General features: G+C 31.1%; 3 protein-coding genes across 4 annotated transcripts; all 3 read left to right on the top strand.

Moving 5' to 3' along the window:
• The first annotated feature begins 745 nt into the window (after nt 1-745).
• LOC137828375 (polyadenylate-binding protein 5) lies at nt 746-4,876 on the top strand. 2 transcript variants are annotated; one of them, XM_068634912.1, is made up of 7 exons: nt 746-1,253; nt 1,686-2,458; nt 2,798-2,875; nt 2,984-3,073; nt 3,392-3,691; nt 3,782-3,964; nt 4,320-4,876. In XM_068634912.1, exons 1-7 carry the CDS (start codon nt 998-1,000, stop codon nt 4,545-4,547), a joined length of 1,908 nt encoding a protein of 635 aa, XP_068491013.1. In that variant the 5' UTR covers nt 746-997; the 3' UTR covers nt 4,548-4,876. The 2 variants fall into 2 exon arrangements, with proteins under 2 accessions (XP_068491013.1, XP_068491012.1); XM_068634911.1 differs by having other exon boundaries at nt 3,779-3,964.
• Nucleotides 4,877-10,716: 5,840 nt separating this feature from the next.
• Nucleotides 10,717-12,680, top strand: LOC137828698 (uncharacterized). Its single transcript, XM_068635380.1, has 3 exons — nt 10,717-11,104; nt 11,564-11,728; nt 12,404-12,680. Exons 1-3 carry the CDS (start codon nt 10,805-10,807, stop codon nt 12,500-12,502), a joined length of 564 nt encoding a protein of 187 aa, XP_068491481.1. The 5' UTR covers nt 10,717-10,804; the 3' UTR covers nt 12,503-12,680.
• A 5,946-nt stretch (nt 12,681-18,626) lies between these two features.
• On the top strand, nt 18,627-22,093 carry LOC137828796 (extensin-2-like). Its single transcript, XM_068635498.1, has 3 exons — nt 18,627-19,862; nt 20,193-21,625; nt 21,722-22,093. Exons 1-2 carry the CDS (start codon nt 18,740-18,742, stop codon nt 21,587-21,589), a joined length of 2,520 nt encoding a protein of 839 aa, XP_068491599.1. The 5' UTR covers nt 18,627-18,739; the 3' UTR covers nt 21,590-21,625; nt 21,722-22,093.
• Nucleotides 22,094-22,280: the final 187 nt, after the last annotated feature.

The raw sequence follows: 22,280 nt of genomic DNA, 5'->3' as shown, positions 1-22,280 counted from the left end.
TTTCTTTTTCATATGTCAAATATCAAGAAATAAAAAATTATAATCATATAAATATTAAATAAAAATATTAACAAATATCAAATAATTAGATAAAAAAATAAAAATATCAAATATATGACTTAAAAATAAATTATAATCAAATGTATAATCGAACATATAAATTACGAAACCAAGAACTAAATAATAATAATTAATATAAACATTTTAAATTACATAATAACTTAAAGATGTTTTTGTAATTTAAATATGAGATAAGTATTTAAATAAACAAATAAATATGTACATAATTATTCTTGTTTCCATAAAATAATTGAATATTATACTTGTACCTATATTCAGCCAATACAAATATTTTCTGTTAAAATTAAAACAGGTACGGAAAATATAAATAAAAATAATTTTATCTCCGATTATATTTTCATCCATAAGTATGCATTGCATGACTACAACATCTAAATAGAAAAAAATGCAAACTTTTTAATGATTAGGAAAGATAACAATTTAAATTAATAATAATGAAAAATTAAGATGTAGAATTAAAACTATAAATTTATAAAATTAAATCATAGACAATTACTTAAATATTGATAAATCAATAAATTTATTTTAATTATTGAATTAAATTTTGCATTGAATATATATTTATTAAGGATTCAATTATTTTATATATGATACGTTACTGAGAGAGAAAAAGAGAGAGAAAAAAAAAAAAAAGTTGTGATTACAAAAACTAAGCAGACGTTCTACAAAAGCCAAATCTTTCTCCCTAACTTCCTCCTCTTCCTCAGTTCTCTATTTTGAGTGGCGAAAAAAAGAGAAGAAAAAAAAAATCCTAAAAAGGAGAATGATATCTCCAAATTATAACAACTAGAATTCATTTATATTAATTTTTTCACAAATTTTCATCTCTCTTCAAATTTATACTTGCTATCCCTTTTTATCATCTCCTTTCCATTGAGTATCAGTTATTTATTTTATTTTTGCCAAAGAATAGTGAATGGCAGCAGCGGTTGTTTCCTCACCGATGACTCAGTCTGTGACTGCAACAGCGGCTCCGTCAACAGCATTGGGCGGAGGACCATTTTCGAATGCCTCGCTGTACGTGGGTGATCTCGATGGCAATGTGAATGAGGAGCAACTTTATGATCTTTTCAGTCAGGTTGCTCAGATTGTTTCAATTAGGGTTTGCAGGGATCAGAGCAAGCGATCCTCTCTCGGTTACGCTTATGTCAATTTTTCGACCGCTCAGGATGGTTAGTTTTATTCTAAACTTATTTATTTTTTATAATCTTTTGTATGATATGTGGATTCTCTTTATATTTAGTTTTTATCATGATCGGTATTGAGGGGAAATTGATTTCTTTGCATCGAAATGTAAATCATTTAATATATACATATATATGTGTGTAAGATATAAAAAATAAATGAATTAATGTTCGATCTTTTTTCATACTAAAAGAGATGTCCTTAGTGTTCATGTTGGAGTCGATGTTTTATAGGATAGAAGATTCATCATATCATAAGAACAACTGATAGAATAGTTGTAAATGTGTAAGATTGGCTTGTTGTTTGACAGTTTGAAGGACGTACACTTACCTGCATTGAAATGTTTTTGCTGTTTTTTTTTTTCTTAATCTGTATTTTTTATCCCGAGGCTGTCTAACTTTTTGACAATTTTATCACAGCATCCAATGCCATGGAACTTTTGAACTTCACTCCTGTTAATGGAAAACCGATTCGAATTATGTTTTCTCAACGTGATCCAAGCATTCGGAAAAGTGGACATGGCAATGTGTTCATCAAAAACCTGGATACCTCAATTGATAACAAAGCATTGCATGACACTTTTGCTGCTTTTGGCACTGTACTTTCTTGTAAGGTGGCTACTGATACCGTTACTGGCCAGTCAAAAGGGTATGGATTTGTTCAGTTTGACAACGAAGATGCTGCTCAGAATGCAATCAAACAGTTGAATGGCATGTTGATCAATGACAAGCAAGTTTATGTTGGACTCTTTATTCGGCGTCAGGTTCGGACAAATGGATCACCCAAATTTACTAATGTCTATGTGAAAAATTTTTCTGAAACATTCACTGATGACGACCTTACTAAGTTATTTGGATCATATGGTACGATAACTAGTGCCACTCTCATGAAAGATATGAATGGGAAGTCTAGAGGTTTTGGTTTTGTAAATTTCCAGAGTCCAGATTCAGCAGCTGCTGCAGTTGAAGTGCTAAATGGCTCTACCATTGATGACAAGGTTTTATACGTAGGGAGAGCTCAGAAGAAAGCAGAAAGAGAGGCCGAGTTGAAAGCTAAAATTGAGCAAGAAAGAATAAGTAGATATGAAAAATTACAAGGTGCTAATTTGTATTTGAAAAATCTTGATGACAACTTCAGTAATGAGAAACTGAGAGATCTTTTTTCTGAGTTTGGGACTATAACATCTTGCAAGGTATGTGACATGAAAAATATTCATATTGTGTATGTCTTGTTTTATATGTGCAGTGTCAAATACTACACAACATTTTTGTTCATCCTTATTTTTGTCTATCTCATGCATCCACTTAGCTTTTTATTTGTTGTTTTTTTTATATTATTTAACTGAATGGTCATTATTAAACGAATGTTAATATTGGTTCATTTTATCATTATTATTTGAGCAAATGGAAATTCCTGTTGATTTTATCTGTACTATTTGAGCTTATCATTACTATTTGAGCGGATGACAATACTGATTGATTTTATCATTATAATATAATTTGAGCAAATGATTGTACATTGAATTTGTTAGGTGACTGTGGATTCAAATGGACATAGCAAGGGGTCTGGTTTTGTTGCTTTTTCTACTCCGGAGGAAGCAAGTAAAGCTGTAAGTCATAATTTTGTTTGGTTAAAAAAATCTAGCATATAGATTAGGTGATGCTACCTGTTATATTTTGTTATTGGATGGGTAACCTTTTTATCATGTGTTGTCTAGTTGAATGAAATGAATGGCAAGTTGATTGGACGAAAGCCTCTTTATGTTGCTGTGGCACAACGTAAAGAAGAGAGGAAAGCTCATTTACAGGTTACACTTTCCTTTAATCTTATTGTTAATTATTCTTATATGTTTTAAATTTTAAATACTTTCTTATTGAGTAAATCACAGTGGTAGTTAACTGGCTTTTTTTAATTGTATTTGTTGAAATATTCATCTGTGCTTTATGATGTATGTGCCTTATGATGTTAGTGTCTTATTTTGGTTCTTTGAGTTTTTCTGTTTTGCTGTTTTTATTTATTTATTTTGAATCAGCATGTTGTATCCTAAAAAAATATTATTCTTTTTATAATCATCTTAGCAGTTTTCCTTGAATTTGATGGACGGTAACAAATTGATTTTGTTCAGGCTCATTTTGCTCAAATCCGAACATCGGGTGGAATGACACCTCTGCCTGCTGGCATTCCTGTGTATCATCCAGGGGCACCAAGACTTGCTCCTCAACAATTATATTTTGGTCAAGGCACCCCTGGCTTCATACCACCACAGCCTGCTGGATATTCATTCCAACAGCAAATTTTGCCTGGTATGCGGCCTGGATTTGCCCCCAATTTCATTACTCCTTACCACCTTCAAAGGCAGGGTCAGTCTGGACACAGGACAGGAGTTCGACGAAATGGAAACTTTCAACCGGTGCAACAGAACCAGGTGATTATTCTATAATTCTTTTGGAACTAAATAGTTGTAATCTTACAATTATGTTGTCATTATTGAAAACAATTCATTGTTTCAAAGCTGATGCTACATCGTAATTCCAACCAAGGGTTTCGATACATGTCTAATGGTCGAAATGGTCCAACTACTATGCACTTTGATGGTTCTGGAATTAATGCAGCACCTAATGATGGTCAGCGTTCTGGAGCAGTGTCTACTACACTTGCATCCGCTCTTGCATCTGCCACTCCAGAAAACCAACGCATGGTATGTATAAATTGTATTTTTAGTTTGAATATGTAAAGGACAAATCACACCCACTAGTTAAATCTATGAATAAATATAGGATTGAAATTCAGTTCCTCTAAAGATGAACTAAATTTGAATTGAAGTGTTATCTATAAACACATGTATGAAAATAACAGATTTCATATGCCCACTTTAACTAGTTAATTCAGTGAACATTTTGTAGGATTAAACTGTCTTTTATTAATTTATCTGTTTGCTTTAAAAGGATAAGTTTACAATGACGTTGACTTGCTATTCAATTTATAACTACAATTTTTGTAATAATACTTGTTTGATAAGTGTACTGATTGGTTTAAATTGTTGAATTTAACAGATGTTGGGGGAACATTTATACCCTCTTGTGGAGCGTCTCACATTAAACCAATACACAGCGAAGGTGACTGGAATGTTGCTGGAAATGGACCAGTCAGAAGTAATCAATCTCATTGAATCTCCTGAGGACCTGAAGACAAAGGTGTCTGAGGCAATGCAGGTATTGTATGAGGCTACACCTGATTCTGCAGTTGGTGATCAGATTGGATCATTGTCTGTGAATGAATGAAGCAACATCAGGTCTAACGAGTAGACATTTTCACCAATATCATATCATTTTTTTGTGGGATTATTAATTTTTCAGATGATATAGGGGGTGATGATATTGGAGGGTTTTAAGGTTTTGTTTTGGTAGTAGACTTTTTAGCAATTTTGTCTCGGTATTTAGCATTTTTTCGACTTTTTCATCATTATTTTTATTTAGGACTGAGTTTGCAGTAGAGTTCGTTTTATTAGCTTTGGAAACAATTTTGGCTTTTCAGACAATTGAAATGGGATTTTGTTAGACTCATCCTTCACTCTTTTAATTTATTAAGTTATTGATTTTATGTGTTTCAATTGGAAAATCCAACTAAGGTGGATTCTGTGGTGATGAATTACAAATGCAACTTAGGTTTATAGTCTGGTACTATCATTATAGCAGCAATGGTTTATACGGATTCGTCATTACTATTTATCAGTGTATTTTGTGCCTTAACCTTTTCTGCAATAGTTGTGCGTATTTACCGTAACGAGTTATTCGCAATAGTTGTTTATATATAAAAGTTATTTTAATATAGATCATGTACGTATATAAAGTGTAGAGATATTTATATAAGTTTTTTTTTATTATTTAAACAATTATTTTATTAGAATAATATTCTTATTTATAAGAAACTTTCAATCAAAATGGTGTAATAACATCCCAAAGGCTTTACTGAACTCTATCGGGTGCCTATTTCACAATTCGTTTCACCTTTTTCTTTAGGCACCCGATCAACTCTAACCTGCATCCTATAATTTTTGAAATTTAAGAATTGCTTGTGTTTCATGCTATCTGGAATTGAAAATTATGTTCTGAAAAAAGAAATTCAGAATAGTTTTTTTTTTTTATGTTTTAGAAATGAAATTATGGAATAGAATTGGAAAATCAAAATCTCATTCTAGAAAGACAAATTCAACATATAAATAATAAATTATAATTTTTTTTTTCTAGAAACATATTTCAGAAAAGGAATTATTGAAAAACAAAATTCGAAAACATATTATAAAAAGACTTACACCCCATACCCCTATTTAAAAATTAAAGATGACATTCTATCATTTCACATTAGCATTAGTGATAGGGTATAGGTTAGAATTATTACGTGCATGAAACAAAAGCATATACAATTTGATTTAAAATGTTTTTTCGGAGAACTAATTCCTCCCATTTATTTAAATCTCATCATAGTTCGATAGTATCTTATAGTTGTTGGAGAGTCAAGGGACTGTTTAGTTTTGCTGAAAGTTATATTGGATGATCTTTGCTGATGAATTTAGAATAGGATGTATTTTAGCTAATAGTGCTTGTGTGGTATGTATAGTCTAAAGTTCGAATAGGATGTATTTTAGCTAATAGTGCTTGTGTGGTATGTATAGTCTAAAGTTCTTCCTTTACATGTTGAGTCTAAAATTTTCTCTTTTCATGTATTTGAAATTCTCCTTTTGAATTAGTAAGATAAATTCATTGATTTTATTTTGTAAGAAATAATGTTATGTACTGTAGTAAGATTGCTCTTTTGAGTTAAAATGTAGTAGATTTTTGAAATTGTCTTGGTGTTGATGCATAAGTATCTTTTGAGTCATTTAAGTAAGTGTATCATTTAATACTCTTATTCTGTGAAATTATGGTTATTTACAAAAATGTATCAGGTATTGTTTAAACGAGTGTGTCATCTAATACCATCACTTACAATTGGCTCTATAAGGGTGGTTGAATGAAGCCTAAAACTCAATTCGCTTAATAAAAAACACAATCAATCACAAATTATAATAGGCAAGGGATAGAGAAAAGTATGCACACTGGTTCACCCCAAAACACTAGAACTACATCAAATCCCCTTAAGCAACCAGCATAAGAGTCTTTACTAACACAAGTATTATACACCTTTTTTGGGAGTATTCTCAACCTCTTCAGGTAGAGTATTCTACATCTCTTTAGGTAACAAGTATTTTTCACCTCTCCAGGTAACAAATATTCTCCACTTCTCTAGATAATGAGTATTCTCACCTCTCCAGGTAACAAGTATTAATCACCTCTCCAGGTAATAAATCTTAATCTCCCTCTGAGACAACAACTTTTCAACAAGTGAGAAACATTCTCAAACAGAGAGCAACAATAAAAGCACACAAGGTTATCTTCACACAACGAAGGATTTACTGTGCAAGACTCATTCCCCAAACAATAAGTGTTTTAAACAACAAATATACAAAATTTTCGCACAAAAGATTACACACTACAATAACTTTGATTGCTTTGTATTCTCTTGTATCTAGTGTAGTTGTGTGTTGTCTTTTTCATCTTCAATGTCTTTATATAGTATTTAGATTATGACCGTTGAAGCTTTGACTCTTCTCCTTATTCACATGACTGTTAGACGCTAGATATGGGAATTCTTCAATCTGATTGATTCTTTTGTGTCTTGGTCTTTAATGTAATTTGATTTGTTTCTTCTTTGATTCCAAATGTGAACGTTGATACTTAAATATTATGATCTTGAATATCTTTAATGATATCCTTCATCATAATGTATTGTTCATCATCTTCTTATTGTTAGACGTTGAATATGACAACTTCTGCTTTGATTTGATTATGCACGTCTTTGACACCTTATAATGTTTTGTTATAATCAAAACTCTTAGACTCTCAGTCTAACTATCGTATGTTATCTTTTAAAACAAAATTATGGTTGTTTAAGCAAATGTATCGACTGAGTTGCTCAAATGTATGTATCCAATGATATTGTCACTCAAAAAAAGGTATTGTATGATATCTTTATTCACGTGAGAATAGCATATGTCATATGAATTACGACATCTAGTGGCTTCATTAAAGAAGAGTTTATTACACATTTAACACGTCACGAGTTGTGAATTTTGGATGTCTTAAACTTATCGTATAATGGAGCTAAAGTATGTAATGCTAATATGAGAAACAATTTAGTTTTTGATAGAATTTGTTTAATTTGTGTCTAAAAAAACATCAATATATATATTTTTATAAATATTCTTAAGAATTAATTTAAGAATTTTGGTATGAAGATAGAAAAAGATAAATACGGAAGAAAATTTCAGGACAAAAAGAATGACAATATAATTTATTTTCTAAATTATTCAAGAAAAACACACACAACACACATGTTTTTATTTTAAAAAAAAATTAAAATAAAGCTTCCCTTCTCATATGGAATCAAAATATATACATATACACATTTTTAAGAAAAGGAAATAAAAACTTCAAAAATACACACACACGCACAAATATCTATTAGAAATCAAATGTTTATTTCACAACAAAATTGTTACATCTCATGCTATGATCTACTAACATCATACATCATAGACTGTTGACTCTACTCCTGAAAGACTCATGCATTGAATTTGACTCAAAGATTTGCATCTGTCATACTACATTCACTAAGTTGTTACCATAACAAAGCTACAAAATAGGAATTCAATCCACTCATATGATAGAGTAAATCCATATAACCCACCAAACACAATTCTTTTTCACACCGCAGACTAGGTCATAGAATTTTTCATCATCTCTCACCACCTAATATTTTTCTCTATATGAGTCCGATATCAGTACAGTCGGGATCATTTTCATCAAAATCTCAAATTCAATACATGACTTCTCAACATAGTATTTTATCCTTAAAAATAAGTGTGTTTACCACACATCGACATTTAAAAACATGTATTTTCAAAGTTAAGAAAACATTGTCTCGCTCAATCAATACATGACTCGCTAAACGAATTTGCAATTTGCCTAGCCACCATTCTCCTCTTTCAGACAAAGGTGTCAACATGTTCAATGAATTTTAGTCTTCCAACGAAAACTATGCTAATCCAACGACCAAAGTATTTGCCCAATGGCTAAACCATTGAAACTTTTCATAAAAGCAACACATTGATCAAGAATTTACTCGTCCAACAACCAAAACTATCAAGTTTTTAATTAAATAAATTTTGTTCAGTGACCAAATCACTAGGATTTTTTATTTAAATGACTCATTCAACGACCAAAACTCTTAAGTTTTCAATTGCTTAAATTTCGCCCAACGAAAGTTTTGTTTGTCCAACAACTCTCCTTAACTCAAAAATTTTGCATAATTCAAAAATTCTATAAAATATAACAAGGAAACCAATTTGTTCAAACTAAGATTTTTCTTCAATTCTTATGCCTAACATGAAATATTTTGTTATAAAAGAATAAGAAGATGATTCACTTTGACTCAATTGAAATATTATACTTTTCACAACTAAAATATAAAACATAACCCATTTAAAATCTATTCACTCAAATTATACAAATTTTATCTTAAACACTTCCAACTCTTTATATCTCAAACATACCATACATAACTAATCATTATCTACAACAACAAAAAAACATTTATTCATAGTACACCACAAACATCTTAAAATTTAAACAATTTGAATATATTCAAACAACACACATTTCATGCATAAAATCAAATATTGTGACCACGTCACTTGCACATCTAGATCATCTACCCTGAGATACTATCAAAACTTAATTAACTTTTCTTACTTGTTATAAGTTGTTTAAATTTAAACTAACTATCACACAGGAAAGCTAAACATGTATTTAAAATACTTTTATTCATGATCTGAACATATCTTTATGATCCTGAACTAACAAAAAATTAAAAAAATAAATATATATATATATATATATATATCCTAGAAGGACCACATATAAGACCCTTAATCTCTATACATGCAAAACATCCTAAAACCAACTCAAGACTTCCTAAAACCAACTCAAGAAGATGGACAAAGAGTAATTTATTCTAAAACAAATTATAATCAAGCAAACTTGTTCTCTTTACAATTTTTTTTTTTTGGTATGGATAAATCTTTCATAAATATAAAGAAAAGATAGAGGTAAAATATTATAGAAAAATAGTGAATTAAAGTACACCATTTTTATATTTTATTAAAAATATAATAATTGATATTAAGTAAATTATTTTTTACTATAAAATTAAGTATTAAGATTTTTATGCATTTATTCTTTTTAAAATATTATACTAAATCTTTTTGTTTTTATAACATTTTCAGTCAAACATTTTTCTCTATTAATTTTGACATCATTTCAGGCCTTCTATTATACTTCACCAAAATGTTGATTAAACATTTTATTATTGTATATTCTTAAAATATTTACTTTTTGAGTTCGAAAATAATAGTATTTTAATGTTACAGTACACTGGCTGAAAATTTTTTGTTATACAAATTTAATAGAAAATACTTTTGTTAATATTGTTAAAAATTAGGAACTAATTGAAGAAAATAAAAAAGGCAAAAGGTTGTAGCAACTGTAATTGCATAAAATTGTAAAACTAATCTTATTCATTTTGATTTACTCAATCATATATATATATTAAAATTACAATTACTGGAAGTTATATAATAGGAATACTAAGAGTTATACAAATAGAAATACTAACCTGTAAAAAATAATTTAAGAGTAATAAAATCTAAATTAATAATAATAAAATCTGAATTAATAAAAAAAAAAGTCAGCCAAAAAAAAGAAAGATAAAAATAAGTCATCGATTTTGTAAAAAAGACTACTATTTTAAAATGAAAGAAATATTTACGAAAAAAAAACTTTAGAACATTGAGTGAGTTAATTAAGACTTGTGAGTAATTTGGTAAGTTAAAATTTTCATATATTTTGAGGTAAAAATAAATAAAATATTTTAAATAAATGATAGAAAATAAAGTATATAAAAAAGAAAGGCTTACTTATGTATTTTCAATTGATTTTCTATAAAATAAATGTAGTCTATTGTTTACCCAAAAATTTCTTTTATATTTTTTAATTCACTTATTTTTATTTGATTGCTTTATTATATAGAGTAGGTGATTATTATCATGTTTTATTATTTTGTTTACTTGTGTTATGTATTATTAAAAGATATAAGGTTTTGTTGTAAGACAAGTAATTTTTATTTTTTTAATTAAATGAAAAATATTTTTCTCATCATCTATATAAATGAGGATGACGAAGACAATTCATTTCAACACGTTTTTAATTTAATTAATAAAAATTATTTATCATTTTACGTTAAAATTTTGAAAAATTTACTACTTAATTAAGAAAAAAAATTAAAGGAATATCTAAGGTTTATTCCAATAGAATGAGAAACGGCACGGAATTAAAAACCCTAGTGTGGGTGGAAAGCATATCAGAAACCCTATCTGTTGAACATGGCCATGCATTCCCACATTGAGAGGATTCTGTGGAGCGAGGACCAAATTTCTCGCCGTGTCTCCGAGCTCGCAGCCGAAGTCTCCGCCGACTTTGCAGGTTGTTCTCTACCGCCCATAGTCGTCGGTGTGGCCACTGGTGCCTTCCTCTTCTTGGCAGATATTGTTCGCAAAATCGAATTCTCTGTACCCGTTGATTTTGTCCGAGCTGAATCCTACGGCTCCGGAACCGAGTCCAATGGTGCACCCACCCTTTCCTTCGATTTGAAGGTGGACATCAACGCTCGTCACGTCATCTTGGTATTCCCACTATTTTGCACTCGCGACACTGTTTTCAAATTGCTGAAATAAACTAATACTTTTTATTTTCAAATGAAAGTAATTAGCTAATTCACTCTTCTTCTCAATTGAATCTGTGCTTTTAATTTCCGATTTTCTTATTTCTCGATTTCTTTTTCTATTGGTTGATACCCCTATGTTGTGTTTTATATTGGACATGATTGTAGGAGCTTTAATGGAGGAAAATGAAAAAAAAAATAGTAAATTTGAATTTTACTTGAGCTAGTAAAATTAGTCTATGTATAAGTTAAAAGTAAAAAAAAAATCAAATAAGCCACACAACAATTTTTTTACAAATTAGTTATAATTTTAACATAATTTTTTTTAATTTTTATTTGATTTTTCAAAGAAAGAGATTGTGGAGAAACTGCTCCAAATTGTTATCCATGTTTTAATCATTAAGATTGGATTGAGAACTAGGTTGAAGACATTGTAGATACTGGTCATACCTTGTCTAGTGTCATTAAGCACTTGAAATCAAAAGGAGCATCCTCTGTTTCTGTGTGCACTTTCCTTGACAAACCTGCAAGGAGAAAAGTCAAAGTTCAGCTGGTGGGTGAAGGAAAATTCTACCGGGGATTTGAGGTATGATGCTTGTTTTTGGTTATTACAAGTATGGATTTTTTTTATGCACAACAACACATGCCAATGAGCTTCTTTCATATCTTATAGCTGTTGAACTTAAACAGTGTTCTTAACTTCTATGAGACTTGCTTTGATAAACTTGTCTAGTATAAAAGTAAAAAGGTAAGAATGTAAAGTCAATCAAATTTATCTCATACCTTAAAATTAGTTATGCAACTCAACTTTTGTAGAGGTTCTCTCATCCAATTTTTCTTAAAAATGTCGTGAATAACTTTATTTTAACTTATGAAAGAAATTTTATATATTTTAGTTTTTTATTTTGAGTTTTTTTTTTAAGAAATTTATCCAATAGTTTACTCTCTATTTTCTTCTTTATTTACATGGTATGATAGAAAAGTACATACCTTGTTCTGGTATCAATGGCTAGTTGACCTTTGGGGTGGAAATGTATTATAGATATGCAACAGTTATGATAATTTTTGTTTTCAAATTTTCTGCTTAAGCTGATTCTTTATTCCCTAGATAACACTTTTAGCACGAGTCTAGATATTATGTTGTAAGCAGCAATAGTGTCTATATTTATGGTACTGACATGAAGTGCTATGGTCTAACTGCGAAACAGAATGAGTTGGGAGTGATATCTATTGATTCTGTCTACATTTGTTTTGTATGCAGTGCCCAGACTATTTTGTTGTAGGTTATGGAATGGATTTTGCCGAACAGTATAGAAATTTGCCTTACGTTGGTGTTTTGAAGCCTGAACTTTACAAGTGATCTTATATCTCTTAAGCTTTCTGGATTGAGGAGTAGATTTGAGGGTGAGGAAAAAAATTGATTTAAGGGAAAATAAAGCGGAAAGGAAGGGAAATGAAGAAAATATTTATGAAAGTTTGTGAAAGGATATGATTGAAATTTTTGTTTTTTTTAATTGATACAAAATTAAAATTATAAATTTGCCCTTGGGATTATTAAAAATAATTAAAAAAATAAATATAATTTATTTATTTGTGTATTTTAGTAGTTTGCAATTAAAACATTGTTTTTGGTATTTTTCAAGAATTTTTTCTGTTTGAATTAAAAATAAAATTATAATATTCATAATTTTAAAAGATGTCTCCCAAAATTTGGAAATGTAATAATATATATATATATATAATATAAAGAATAGGAAAAAAATTGATATTAGAATAATGTTTCATAAAATAATAACAATCATTTGTTGTTTGGTTGTGTGAATTAAGATAAATAAATTTAGAATGTGTGTTTGGTTGTTTGGAATAAGATAAATAAATTTGAAAAGTGAAAAGGAAAGAAGAAAAATAAATAAAAAATTTATGAAAGTTTTATAAATGGTTTAATGAATATGATTGAAATTTTACTTTTTTAATTTGATAAAAAATTTAAGATTATAAATTTGTTCCTGTATTTATTATTAACAAAATATGATTTATTTATGTGTATTTTAGTTGTTTTCAATTAAAACATTCTTTTCAGCACATGATTTTGAAAAAAATTCGTTACATAGTTGGATCATGCAAAATTATTAAACTTTTTCCGGTTTGAATTAATATAAAATTTTAATATTTTTAATTTTAAAAGATGTTTACCAAAATTTGAAAATGTAATAAATTTTAATAAGTTAAAGCACAATTGATTCACAACGTTTCTGCGTAACGAATATTAAAGAATGTCCTATTTCAATTCAATGCGCATCAAGAATAGAAAAAAAACTAATATTAAAATAGTGTTCCATAAAAAATAAGAATCATACTTTCAAATTTCTATCATTCAATTCAAAGAAATTCGTCTTTATCATTCATCTGTAATCAAAAGAATATTTCTCTTAATTATTGTATAAAAATCAGATTTAGTGTTACTTATATTTTTTGTGAAGAGAATGCATATACTGATAAATTGACTAATTTAAAATTTATTCATAAAGAATTATTTCATTAGTATATAAGTTTCCATTTAGTCCTAAAAGTATTTATGAATAAATATAATCTACTTATATATCGTTTTTGTTAAATATATAAGTTTTGGTTTAATCTTTCCTTATTTTTGTATTTTCTTTATTTTTTTAATAATACTTTTTTCATGTGATGGCAGATGATGGTTATTATTTGAAGTGTCAACTTATCTTGTAAACTTACTATGTTTAACATGAAAACTTTATAAAAAAAATATCTGTCATTCAAAAGATTCTTCAAAGTTATTTACTAAATTTGTTAAAAAACTATTATTATTTTTATATCTTTTAGTACTTTTGAATAATTTTTGTATATTTTAGATTTTTAGTTTAAATTTTAAAGTTTAAAGTTTTATGTAAAAAAATCAATAAAGTTTGTACCATGATTTCAGGGTAATCTTTAAAAAAAATTGTTAATCAAAATCGTAAAGTTGTGTTACTTATAACTAAAATTATGTTACTTTGACACAATTTTTCTCTACACAATTTTTCCAACTATTTTTTTCTAAATCAGTTCCATTTCGATAATAAGCTTGTAAAAATTGTCCCCAACATGTAAAAAAACCTAATAATGATGGGGTTGTTACGCTTCTTACACAATTCTGCTATGTATTAAATATATAATAGAGCCTAGGCATAATATTTGGAATATATTTTGTGTGGCTGGGCATAGTGAATTTTGATAATTTCTTTCAGACGCGGGTTTAAACCATGCACGGGTTTAATCTTGAGATACTAAGGCAGTAGTAATAAAGTTTAATTTTTATAAAATGAGAAAATTTGTATACTCTCAAGCTCTTTAAAGAGACTCTCATGTATGCTATTCAAGATAGTAAGTGTAAAAAATAAATAAGATTACTGCGTATAATAATTTTGTAATTTGGTGACAATAAAAATAACATTAATATTTGAGTGTAATTTAATTAAATTCATAGAAATAAAAACACAAAAATAATAGATAAAGGAATAGATAAAGAAATAAGGCATATAGATCCATAACTTTATTTGTCTGATTATATAGTCACGTTCTAATTTGACTTATATATGTAATTTATGTCTCACTTCAAATCCAAAAGTATAAAAAAAAAAAATGAATATTTATCAAAGTATTTATATATATATATATATATATATATTACAAAATTTTGATACAATATGGATATGGAGAGATACATATAATTTTTAAAATGTAAAATACCAGAACACAAGTCTATATATTATATAAATATAAACTATATAAATTTACAGTAAAGATTTATCTGTACAACTATGTTTTAACTTCTTTTGAGTAAATAAATGTTTTTTATGGCGGGTTCCAATAATTGTAATTTTATTATATATATTATTGAAGTAAATCAAAATAAATAAGAATCAGCACAACAGTAATCTGGTGCAATTATCTTCAATTAGTTTCTACAACCTGTTGTCTTATCTTATTTTCTTTAATTAGTTCCTACAGAAAGGGATTTGTTTCTTATTTTTATAATTATACTAAAATTTATACTAAGTTTGAATTTTTAGAAAATTAATGTATTTCTCCGTTTTAAAATTATGTTAGAATCATGCTAAAATTGTTAGAAATTCAATAAATATTTTTTGAATTTGACACTTCATCGATACGTGTCCTATGAGTGTTGTACAAGTCGGTGTCTAATATCGGACACAAACACATCAGTTAAGAGGAGTGTTTAAGTACACTTATTTTTATTTTCTTTTATTATATAAAATCCAATAGTTCTATATAGTGCAGCCATAAATAAATAAATTTAAGGGATAAATTTTTCAAATTAAACATTGAATATCATGTTTAGTAATTAAGACAACAATAATCACCAAATATGTTTTTTTTTTTTTTTTAATCAGCAAATATGTGGTTTCAGAAACAACATAATTAGAATAGAGAATGAAATATTGTTTTTTTTTGCAGTGCTTTGATCTGTTAGAACTTCAACTCAACTTTTTTTCCATCTTTGTCTTTTCTTTTGTAAGATGTCTAACAAGAGTGAATTATCTGATAGATTGAATAGGGTGAATTATGTTTATTGAATGATATATATAGTTGTATTAGATTGGTTGGTAGATTAGATCCAATCACATTGCATTGCCTCACTTTTAGATTTTAGCTGTAATCTCCATTGGTCAACCACTATTTCTGATTAACATGCATCTGCCATGTCCTTCATAATATCTCCTATAATAAAACTTTAATTGTCTGATGAATTCTGCTACAGCTAATCACCCTTAAGTTTTGTGTTGCACATGTTATATATACTTCCCATGAAAGACGAAACAAAACAATTATTAAGCATTTGGTTTTAATATTATAATTCTCCTTCATTAAGTCAATGTCTATTCTGAAAAACACAGATTTCATCACCTTCTCAGTTTTAACTCTAGCATATTACAACAAGAGAGAAGTTTACAAGATTGACCAAATATGCAAATGTACCAAAATCATTTGTTATACAACTCAATTTGGCATTATACATAAACCATTTTGCTATAACAAAAGCTTAAAAGCAAAGTCTGTATTTCTGATCCCATACCCAGGAAAAGAACAAAATGAAAAGGGAAAATTTTGTAACAACCTGAAATTAATTATATGAAGATAACTTCATTCTGAAGAATTGTAACAACCTGCCCCCCCACCTAAAACTTAGGACAAAAAGTGGTTGGTGATACAATTAGATGCTCTTGAAGGAAAGGTTTTTTTGCTTTGATTTTCAGTATTTTACTGATTTACTCTCATCATTACTACATTATAAGCATTGAAAGAGACTCAAAGAGTCATGTTTTCTCTATCTAATTATCCATTCCCTTTCCAGACTGTCTGTGACAAACCTTCTCTCTTTTTAGCTTTTCTACCATTATGGAACCAATATCCAATTTACCTTTAAATTTTTCTAATCAAGTCAAAGTGATTTGTATTCCCTTAAATTCAGCAATCATCACGAATTTGATGTTCTATTTACACCTCAATCTACTACACGGCATTGACAACCATAAACAATTAGAGAGAGAGGGATGAGAGTGGGTGGCTATTACAAATTTAGTGTCACTAGTTGCTTCACATGGGACACAGTTCATATGTACCCATTATGTTGTATTTTTGACCAATGGGGCATGTAATTACAATGTATTTCAGTGCCAGGTTAACTTAAGAACGGTAAATAGAAATAGAGAAACCCATGCGCTGAAATAGTGAAAAAAAGTTACTAAGAATTAGACTTTATTAAGTTTAACTCAACCTTCTAAAATCAAACTAAAGTCGGTTCATATAAGATGAGGTTTGCACCTACTTATATATTATGAAATGTTTTTATCTTTAATTGATCTGAGATCTTTAACATATTCCTTCACACAAAGACTTTCCAACTCTTGCATGAGATTATATTTTTATGGGTGATCCGCTAGCAGTCCAATAACGGGTGACCGGATAAGCCAACAAACTCTTGAAATGATAGGTTCTAAATGACTCTGTTAACATATTAAGAAGTAGACTATGCATAAAATCTGGTTGCACCTGTTATAACTCAACCTTATAAGCCTAGCTATAAGTCTATATATGAAATATCGTTACCTCTAATCGATGTAAGATCTCTAACAATCAATTTTTCCTTCAAAACAATGCACATCATATGTCTTTGATTATATGGTTCTTTTTTCATTTTTTTCATCACTAGTTTTGAAAATTAAGGGAATGAGATTTAATCCGTAGAGATAGTATTACTAGAATCAATCACTACATTCGAAATATTATCCATGATTTTATTCTTAAAAACTTTTTATATAAATTGTTATTATCATCGATTCATGATAAACTATATTAAACTTATTGAAAGAGTTTTTTTTTTATCGATAAAATATTGAAAGGTTACTTACCATATACAAATATAAGTGCTTTCCTCCGCTAGGGACTAGAGCTATTTTTAGTTGGCAAATGCTTAGTTGTTGCATTATATTATATTATCATACAGGGCCAAACGCAATTTCATAAGGGAGCAATAGTGTGCACGTTTCATTCATTTATGTCACAATTATTGATTATTGATGTTAAAAAATAGTGTTAAAAGGCGACATTGATCAATTCCTAAAACCAATGCCTCTCACAAAGATTAATTTTATCTATAATTGGCGAATGCATAGTTGCCAACTATACGCTTCTCATGAAAAAATTACGCGGCAACTTGAAGTTCATGCCAATTTGACAACATCACATGTTAATCTCATCATCGATGAACCACATGGCTCACAAAAATCTTGAAGAAAGAGAAAGAAGGTAGTAAGGTGAACCAAAGCTGGTGATGAAATTGTCCTCTTCTCATTCTCATTCTTTGTGTCTGTCCTTCTTCGTGACAAAATATTCAACCAAACAAAGTAATTTATGTGCAAGTGAATGATTATGTATAAACTATTTTTTTGGTAATATTGGAGATAACATAATGAATGATAATTTATAACATTGGACTAAGTTTTATTTGTATAGCAACACGTGGACCTGTAGCAGAATAAGGCAAATTTGGATTATATTCTTTATCATAGAGCTCATGTTCAAAATATGGTGAAAAAAAATAACAGCCTAAATAATATCTTCACTCATTAACGAAAGAGGATTTGATCCAAAGCTTGTGAGTGTCATAAAATATCATGACTGCTGAAAAGTTCAAAATGATTGAAAGAAAAAGAGAAAAAAAAAAGAGCATTTTGGAGTTACCTTTGGTCAAGATAGGCAACTGAGAAGAGAAGAGGAACTAGGAAGGAATGGTGATTGTGGCCATGTGGAGGAAAACATATAAGAAAGAGTTTACAAAAATTGAGAAGGCCAGCTAGGGACTCTTCTTTTATAGAATTAAAAAGCAATTGAACATTTTGAATTCTCTCATGACAGCTCTTCTTTCACCACTCACTCTCACTATAAATATTTCATGCATGCAGCTTTTTCTCACCACTCATTTACACCAAACCCTCTTCCCTCTCTTCTCTCAACTTCAAAGAAGATCTTTGCTGCATTGGCAGAGGTGGAAAGCTTTTTCCTTCTACACATGACTTCCAAGGGCAACGACCCCACAAGGGGTCGTCTTTTGCCACAAATGATCATGGCATTGGCCATTGCTTTCATTTCTACTACTCTGGTTTCTGTTAATGCTGATGCTTACCCTTACTTTTCTCCACCACCACCACCATCCCCTTCTCCATCACCACCTCCTCCTTATGAATACAACTCACCACCTCCACCTTCACCATCACCTCCACCTCCTTATCAGTACAACTCACCTCCTCCTCCATCACCTTCACCACCACCTCCTTATCAGTATAAGTCTCCTCCACCACCCTCCCCCTCACCTCCTCCTCCATACTATTACAAGTCTCCTCCACCACCCTCCCCCTCACCACCTCCTCCATACTATTACAAATCTCCTCCTCCACCTTCTCCCTCACCACCTCCTCCATACTATTACAAACATCCTCCGCCACCATCCCCCTCACCTCCTCCTCCATACTACTACAAATCTCCTCCACCACCTTCCCCCTCACCACCTCCTCCATACTATTACAAATCTCCTCCGCCACCCTCCCCCTCACCACCTCCCCCATACTATTACAAATCTCCTCCGCCACCATATGAGCACAAGGATCCACCCTACTATTACAAGTCACCACCTCCTCCTTCCTCGTCACCCCCACCTCCCTACTATTACAAGTCTCCTCCACCGCCCTCTCCCTCACCTCCACCCCCTTACTATTACAACTCCCCACCACCACCTTCACCATCTCCTCCACCACCCTACTATTACAAGTCTCCACCTCCACCTGAAAAATCTCCATCTCCAACCCCATACTACTACAAATCCCCTCCACCACCATCCCCAACACCTTCTCCACCACCCTACTACTACAAATCTCCTCCTCCTCCATCTCCATTACCCCATCCACCTTACTACTACAAGTCTCCTCCTCCCCCTTCACCCACTCCTTACTACTACAACTCTCCACCACCTCCATACTATTATAACTCTCCTCCTCCACCAGCTGCATATCCCACACACCCCTACCCACATCATTACGACCACGCATTGACTGTGAAGGTAGTAGGTAAAGTTTACAGCTACAAGTGCTATGACTGGAACCACATCGAGAAGTCTCATAACAAGAAACACCTCAAAGGTACATCATATTCATTTCATTATCTTTTTGTTTAGATATATCATTTTATTATTGGCTAAAAGTTAAGACTAATTAAGAAAACTTTTATATTTCCAACATCTTACGAGCACTTTTTTTTGGTTATTTTAAAGTTAAATGAGAATATTGATTATTACATCTTTAATATCTTACAAATTATACATAAACAGAAATAAATAAACAACAATATGATAAAGAAAAGAATTGAGAGAAAGATAATTAACATAGTATCTTATCCAATATATAGTGCGTTTGCTTACAAGAATAATTTAACTTATGTATCGTAATGAATCGTTTTTGGGGGGCATGTAGGTGCTGTTGTGGAGGTGAAATGCAAAGCAGGGTGGAAAGTGATCAAGGCCTATGGTGAAACTAAGAGCAATGGAAAGTATAGTATCACAGTTAAGGATTTCGATTACGTCAAGTATGGAGCCACAGTGTGCAAGGCCAAGCTTTTTGCTCCACCTAAAGACTCACCCTTCAGCATACCTACTAAATTGAATGAAGGAACCAACTTGAAGGTGAAATCTAAGGACAAGTACGAAGTTGTGCTTAAGGCTAAGCCATTTGCTTATGCTTCAAAGAAGCATTTTAAAGAATGTGAAAAACCTTCTCCAACTCCTTACTACTATAAGTCACCTCCTCCTCCAACTCCCGTTTACAAATACAACTCTCCACCTCCACCATCCCCCTCTCCTCCCCCACCATACTATTATAAATCACCACCCCCACCTTCACCATCCCCTCCTCCTCCATACTATTATAAATCTCCTCCACCTCCCTCTCCATCTCCACCACCTCCCTATTACTATAAATCACCTCCACCACCATCTCCATCACCACCACCTCCTTACTATTACAAATCCCCACCACCACCATCTCCATCACCACCACCTCCATACTATTACAAATCCCCTCCACCTCCCTCTCCATCACCACCTCCTCCTTACTATTACAAATCCCCACCACCACCATCCCCATCACCACCACCTCCATACTATTACAAATCCCCTCCACCTCCCTCTCCATCACCACCTCCTCCTTACTATTACAAATCCCCACCACCACCATCCCCATCACCACCACCTCCATACTATTACAAATCCCCTCCACCTCCCTCTCCATCTCCACCACCTCCCTACTACTACAAATCACCTCCACCACCATCTCCATCACCTCCACCTCCTTACTATTACAAATCCCCACCACCACCATCCCCATCACCACCACCTCCATACTATTATAAATCCCCTCCACCTCCTTCTCCATCTCCACCACCTCCCTATTACTATAAATCACCTCCACCACCATCTCCATCACCCCCACCTCCTTACTATTACAAATCCCCTCCCCCACCATCCCCATCACCGCCACCTCCTTACTATTACAAATCCCCTCCCCCACCTTCCCCATCACCACCACCTCCTTATTACTATAAAAGCCCTCCTCCACCATCTCCCACTCTTCTTCCTCCCTACTATTACAAATCCCCTCCACCACCAACGTCGCACCCTCCTCCTCCTTACCATTACGTGAGTCCCCCACCACCTTCTCCATCTCCTCCTCCACCATACCATTACACATCACCACCTCCTCCCTCCCCAGCTCCCGCTCCCAAATACATTTACAAATCACCTCCTCCACCAGTAAAATCACCGCCACCTCCAGTTTACATTTATGCTTCCCCACCTCCACCTATCTACAAATAAGCTCCGAATGGGGAAGCACCACTCCTGATAAATCATGTAAGCTACGATCCTTACTTCCTTACATTCTAGAAATAAATCCATTATGTACATGTATAATTTTAGTAATAAAATTTGTTGTTTAATTTCTTACAGATTCTTGTTTTCATTGAGGAATAAAGACAATCTCCATTAGAGCCAAGTGATCTATCTTCTTTTTTGAATAAAAGTCTGAAGGTGTATATGCACTTCAATACTCGTGATTCAGACCCGAGTGATTCTATTTGTTTGATGGTGGTCTTGCACCTCCCGATCTTATTGTGTTCAAGCAGATAAGAACAAGAGATTTGAAATGTAAATGACAAGTGAAAGTGGAAAGTATAGTACACTTTTAATTTATTTGTTCATAGATTAATTGGCCATATGTATGATTGGTTTTCATTTATGCGGCATTTCCGTATTCTACCATGTAGTGTTTGCAATAAGAATATTATTAAATTACAAATAAAGCATCACATTCAGTTTTTCTTTCTCTTTCCAACTGCTAGTCTTCTAACATTTTGAATAGGAAAAGATAAATCGGTGATAAAATTTTAGTCCTTTTCAAATTAACTTGTGAACAATTTAAAAATGGAAAACGTTGATTTCATTACTAATTACGCAAAATAACTAAATAACAACATCAGTAGCAGTGAACTGCGGAGAAAACTTTATC

Source organism: Phaseolus vulgaris, chromosome 7, assembly GCF_000499845.2.
Source record: "Phaseolus vulgaris cultivar G19833 chromosome 7, P. vulgaris v2.0, whole genome shotgun sequence".
NCBI classification, from domain to species: Eukaryota; Viridiplantae; Streptophyta; class Magnoliopsida; order Fabales; family Fabaceae; genus Phaseolus; species Phaseolus vulgaris.
The sequence above is the reverse complement of the archived record's forward strand: the minus strand, read 5'-3'. Positions and strand labels throughout refer to the sequence as shown.

Excerpts from the sequence above, each read along its gene's own strand:
- LOC137828375 (XM_068634911.1), top strand. The coding sequence starts at position 998 with ATGGCAGCAGCGGTTGTTTCCTCACCGATGACTCAGTCTGTGACTGCA. Across the intron at positions 2,459-2,797 it reads GGACTATAACATCTTGCAAG|GTGACTGTGGATTCAAATGG; the intron begins GTATGTGACATG and ends TGAATTTGTTAG. Across the intron at positions 3,692-3,778 it reads AACCGGTGCAACAGAACCAG|CTGATGCTACATCGTAATTC; the intron begins GTGATTATTCTA and ends ATTGTTTCAAAG.
- LOC137828698 (XM_068635380.1), top strand. The coding sequence starts at position 10,805 with ATGGCCATGCATTCCCACATTGAGAGGATTCTGTGGAGCGAGGACCAA. Across the intron at positions 11,105-11,563 it reads ACGCTCGTCACGTCATCTTG|GTTGAAGACATTGTAGATAC; the intron begins GTATTCCCACTA and ends ATTGAGAACTAG. Across the intron at positions 11,729-12,403 it reads AATTCTACCGGGGATTTGAG|TGCCCAGACTATTTTGTTGT; the intron begins GTATGATGCTTG and ends TTTTGTATGCAG.
- LOC137828796 (XM_068635498.1), top strand. The coding sequence starts at position 18,740 with ATGACTTCCAAGGGCAACGACCCCACAAGGGGTCGTCTTTTGCCACAA. Across the intron at positions 19,863-20,192 it reads TAACAAGAAACACCTCAAAG|GTGCTGTTGTGGAGGTGAAA; the intron begins GTACATCATATT and ends GGGGGCATGTAG.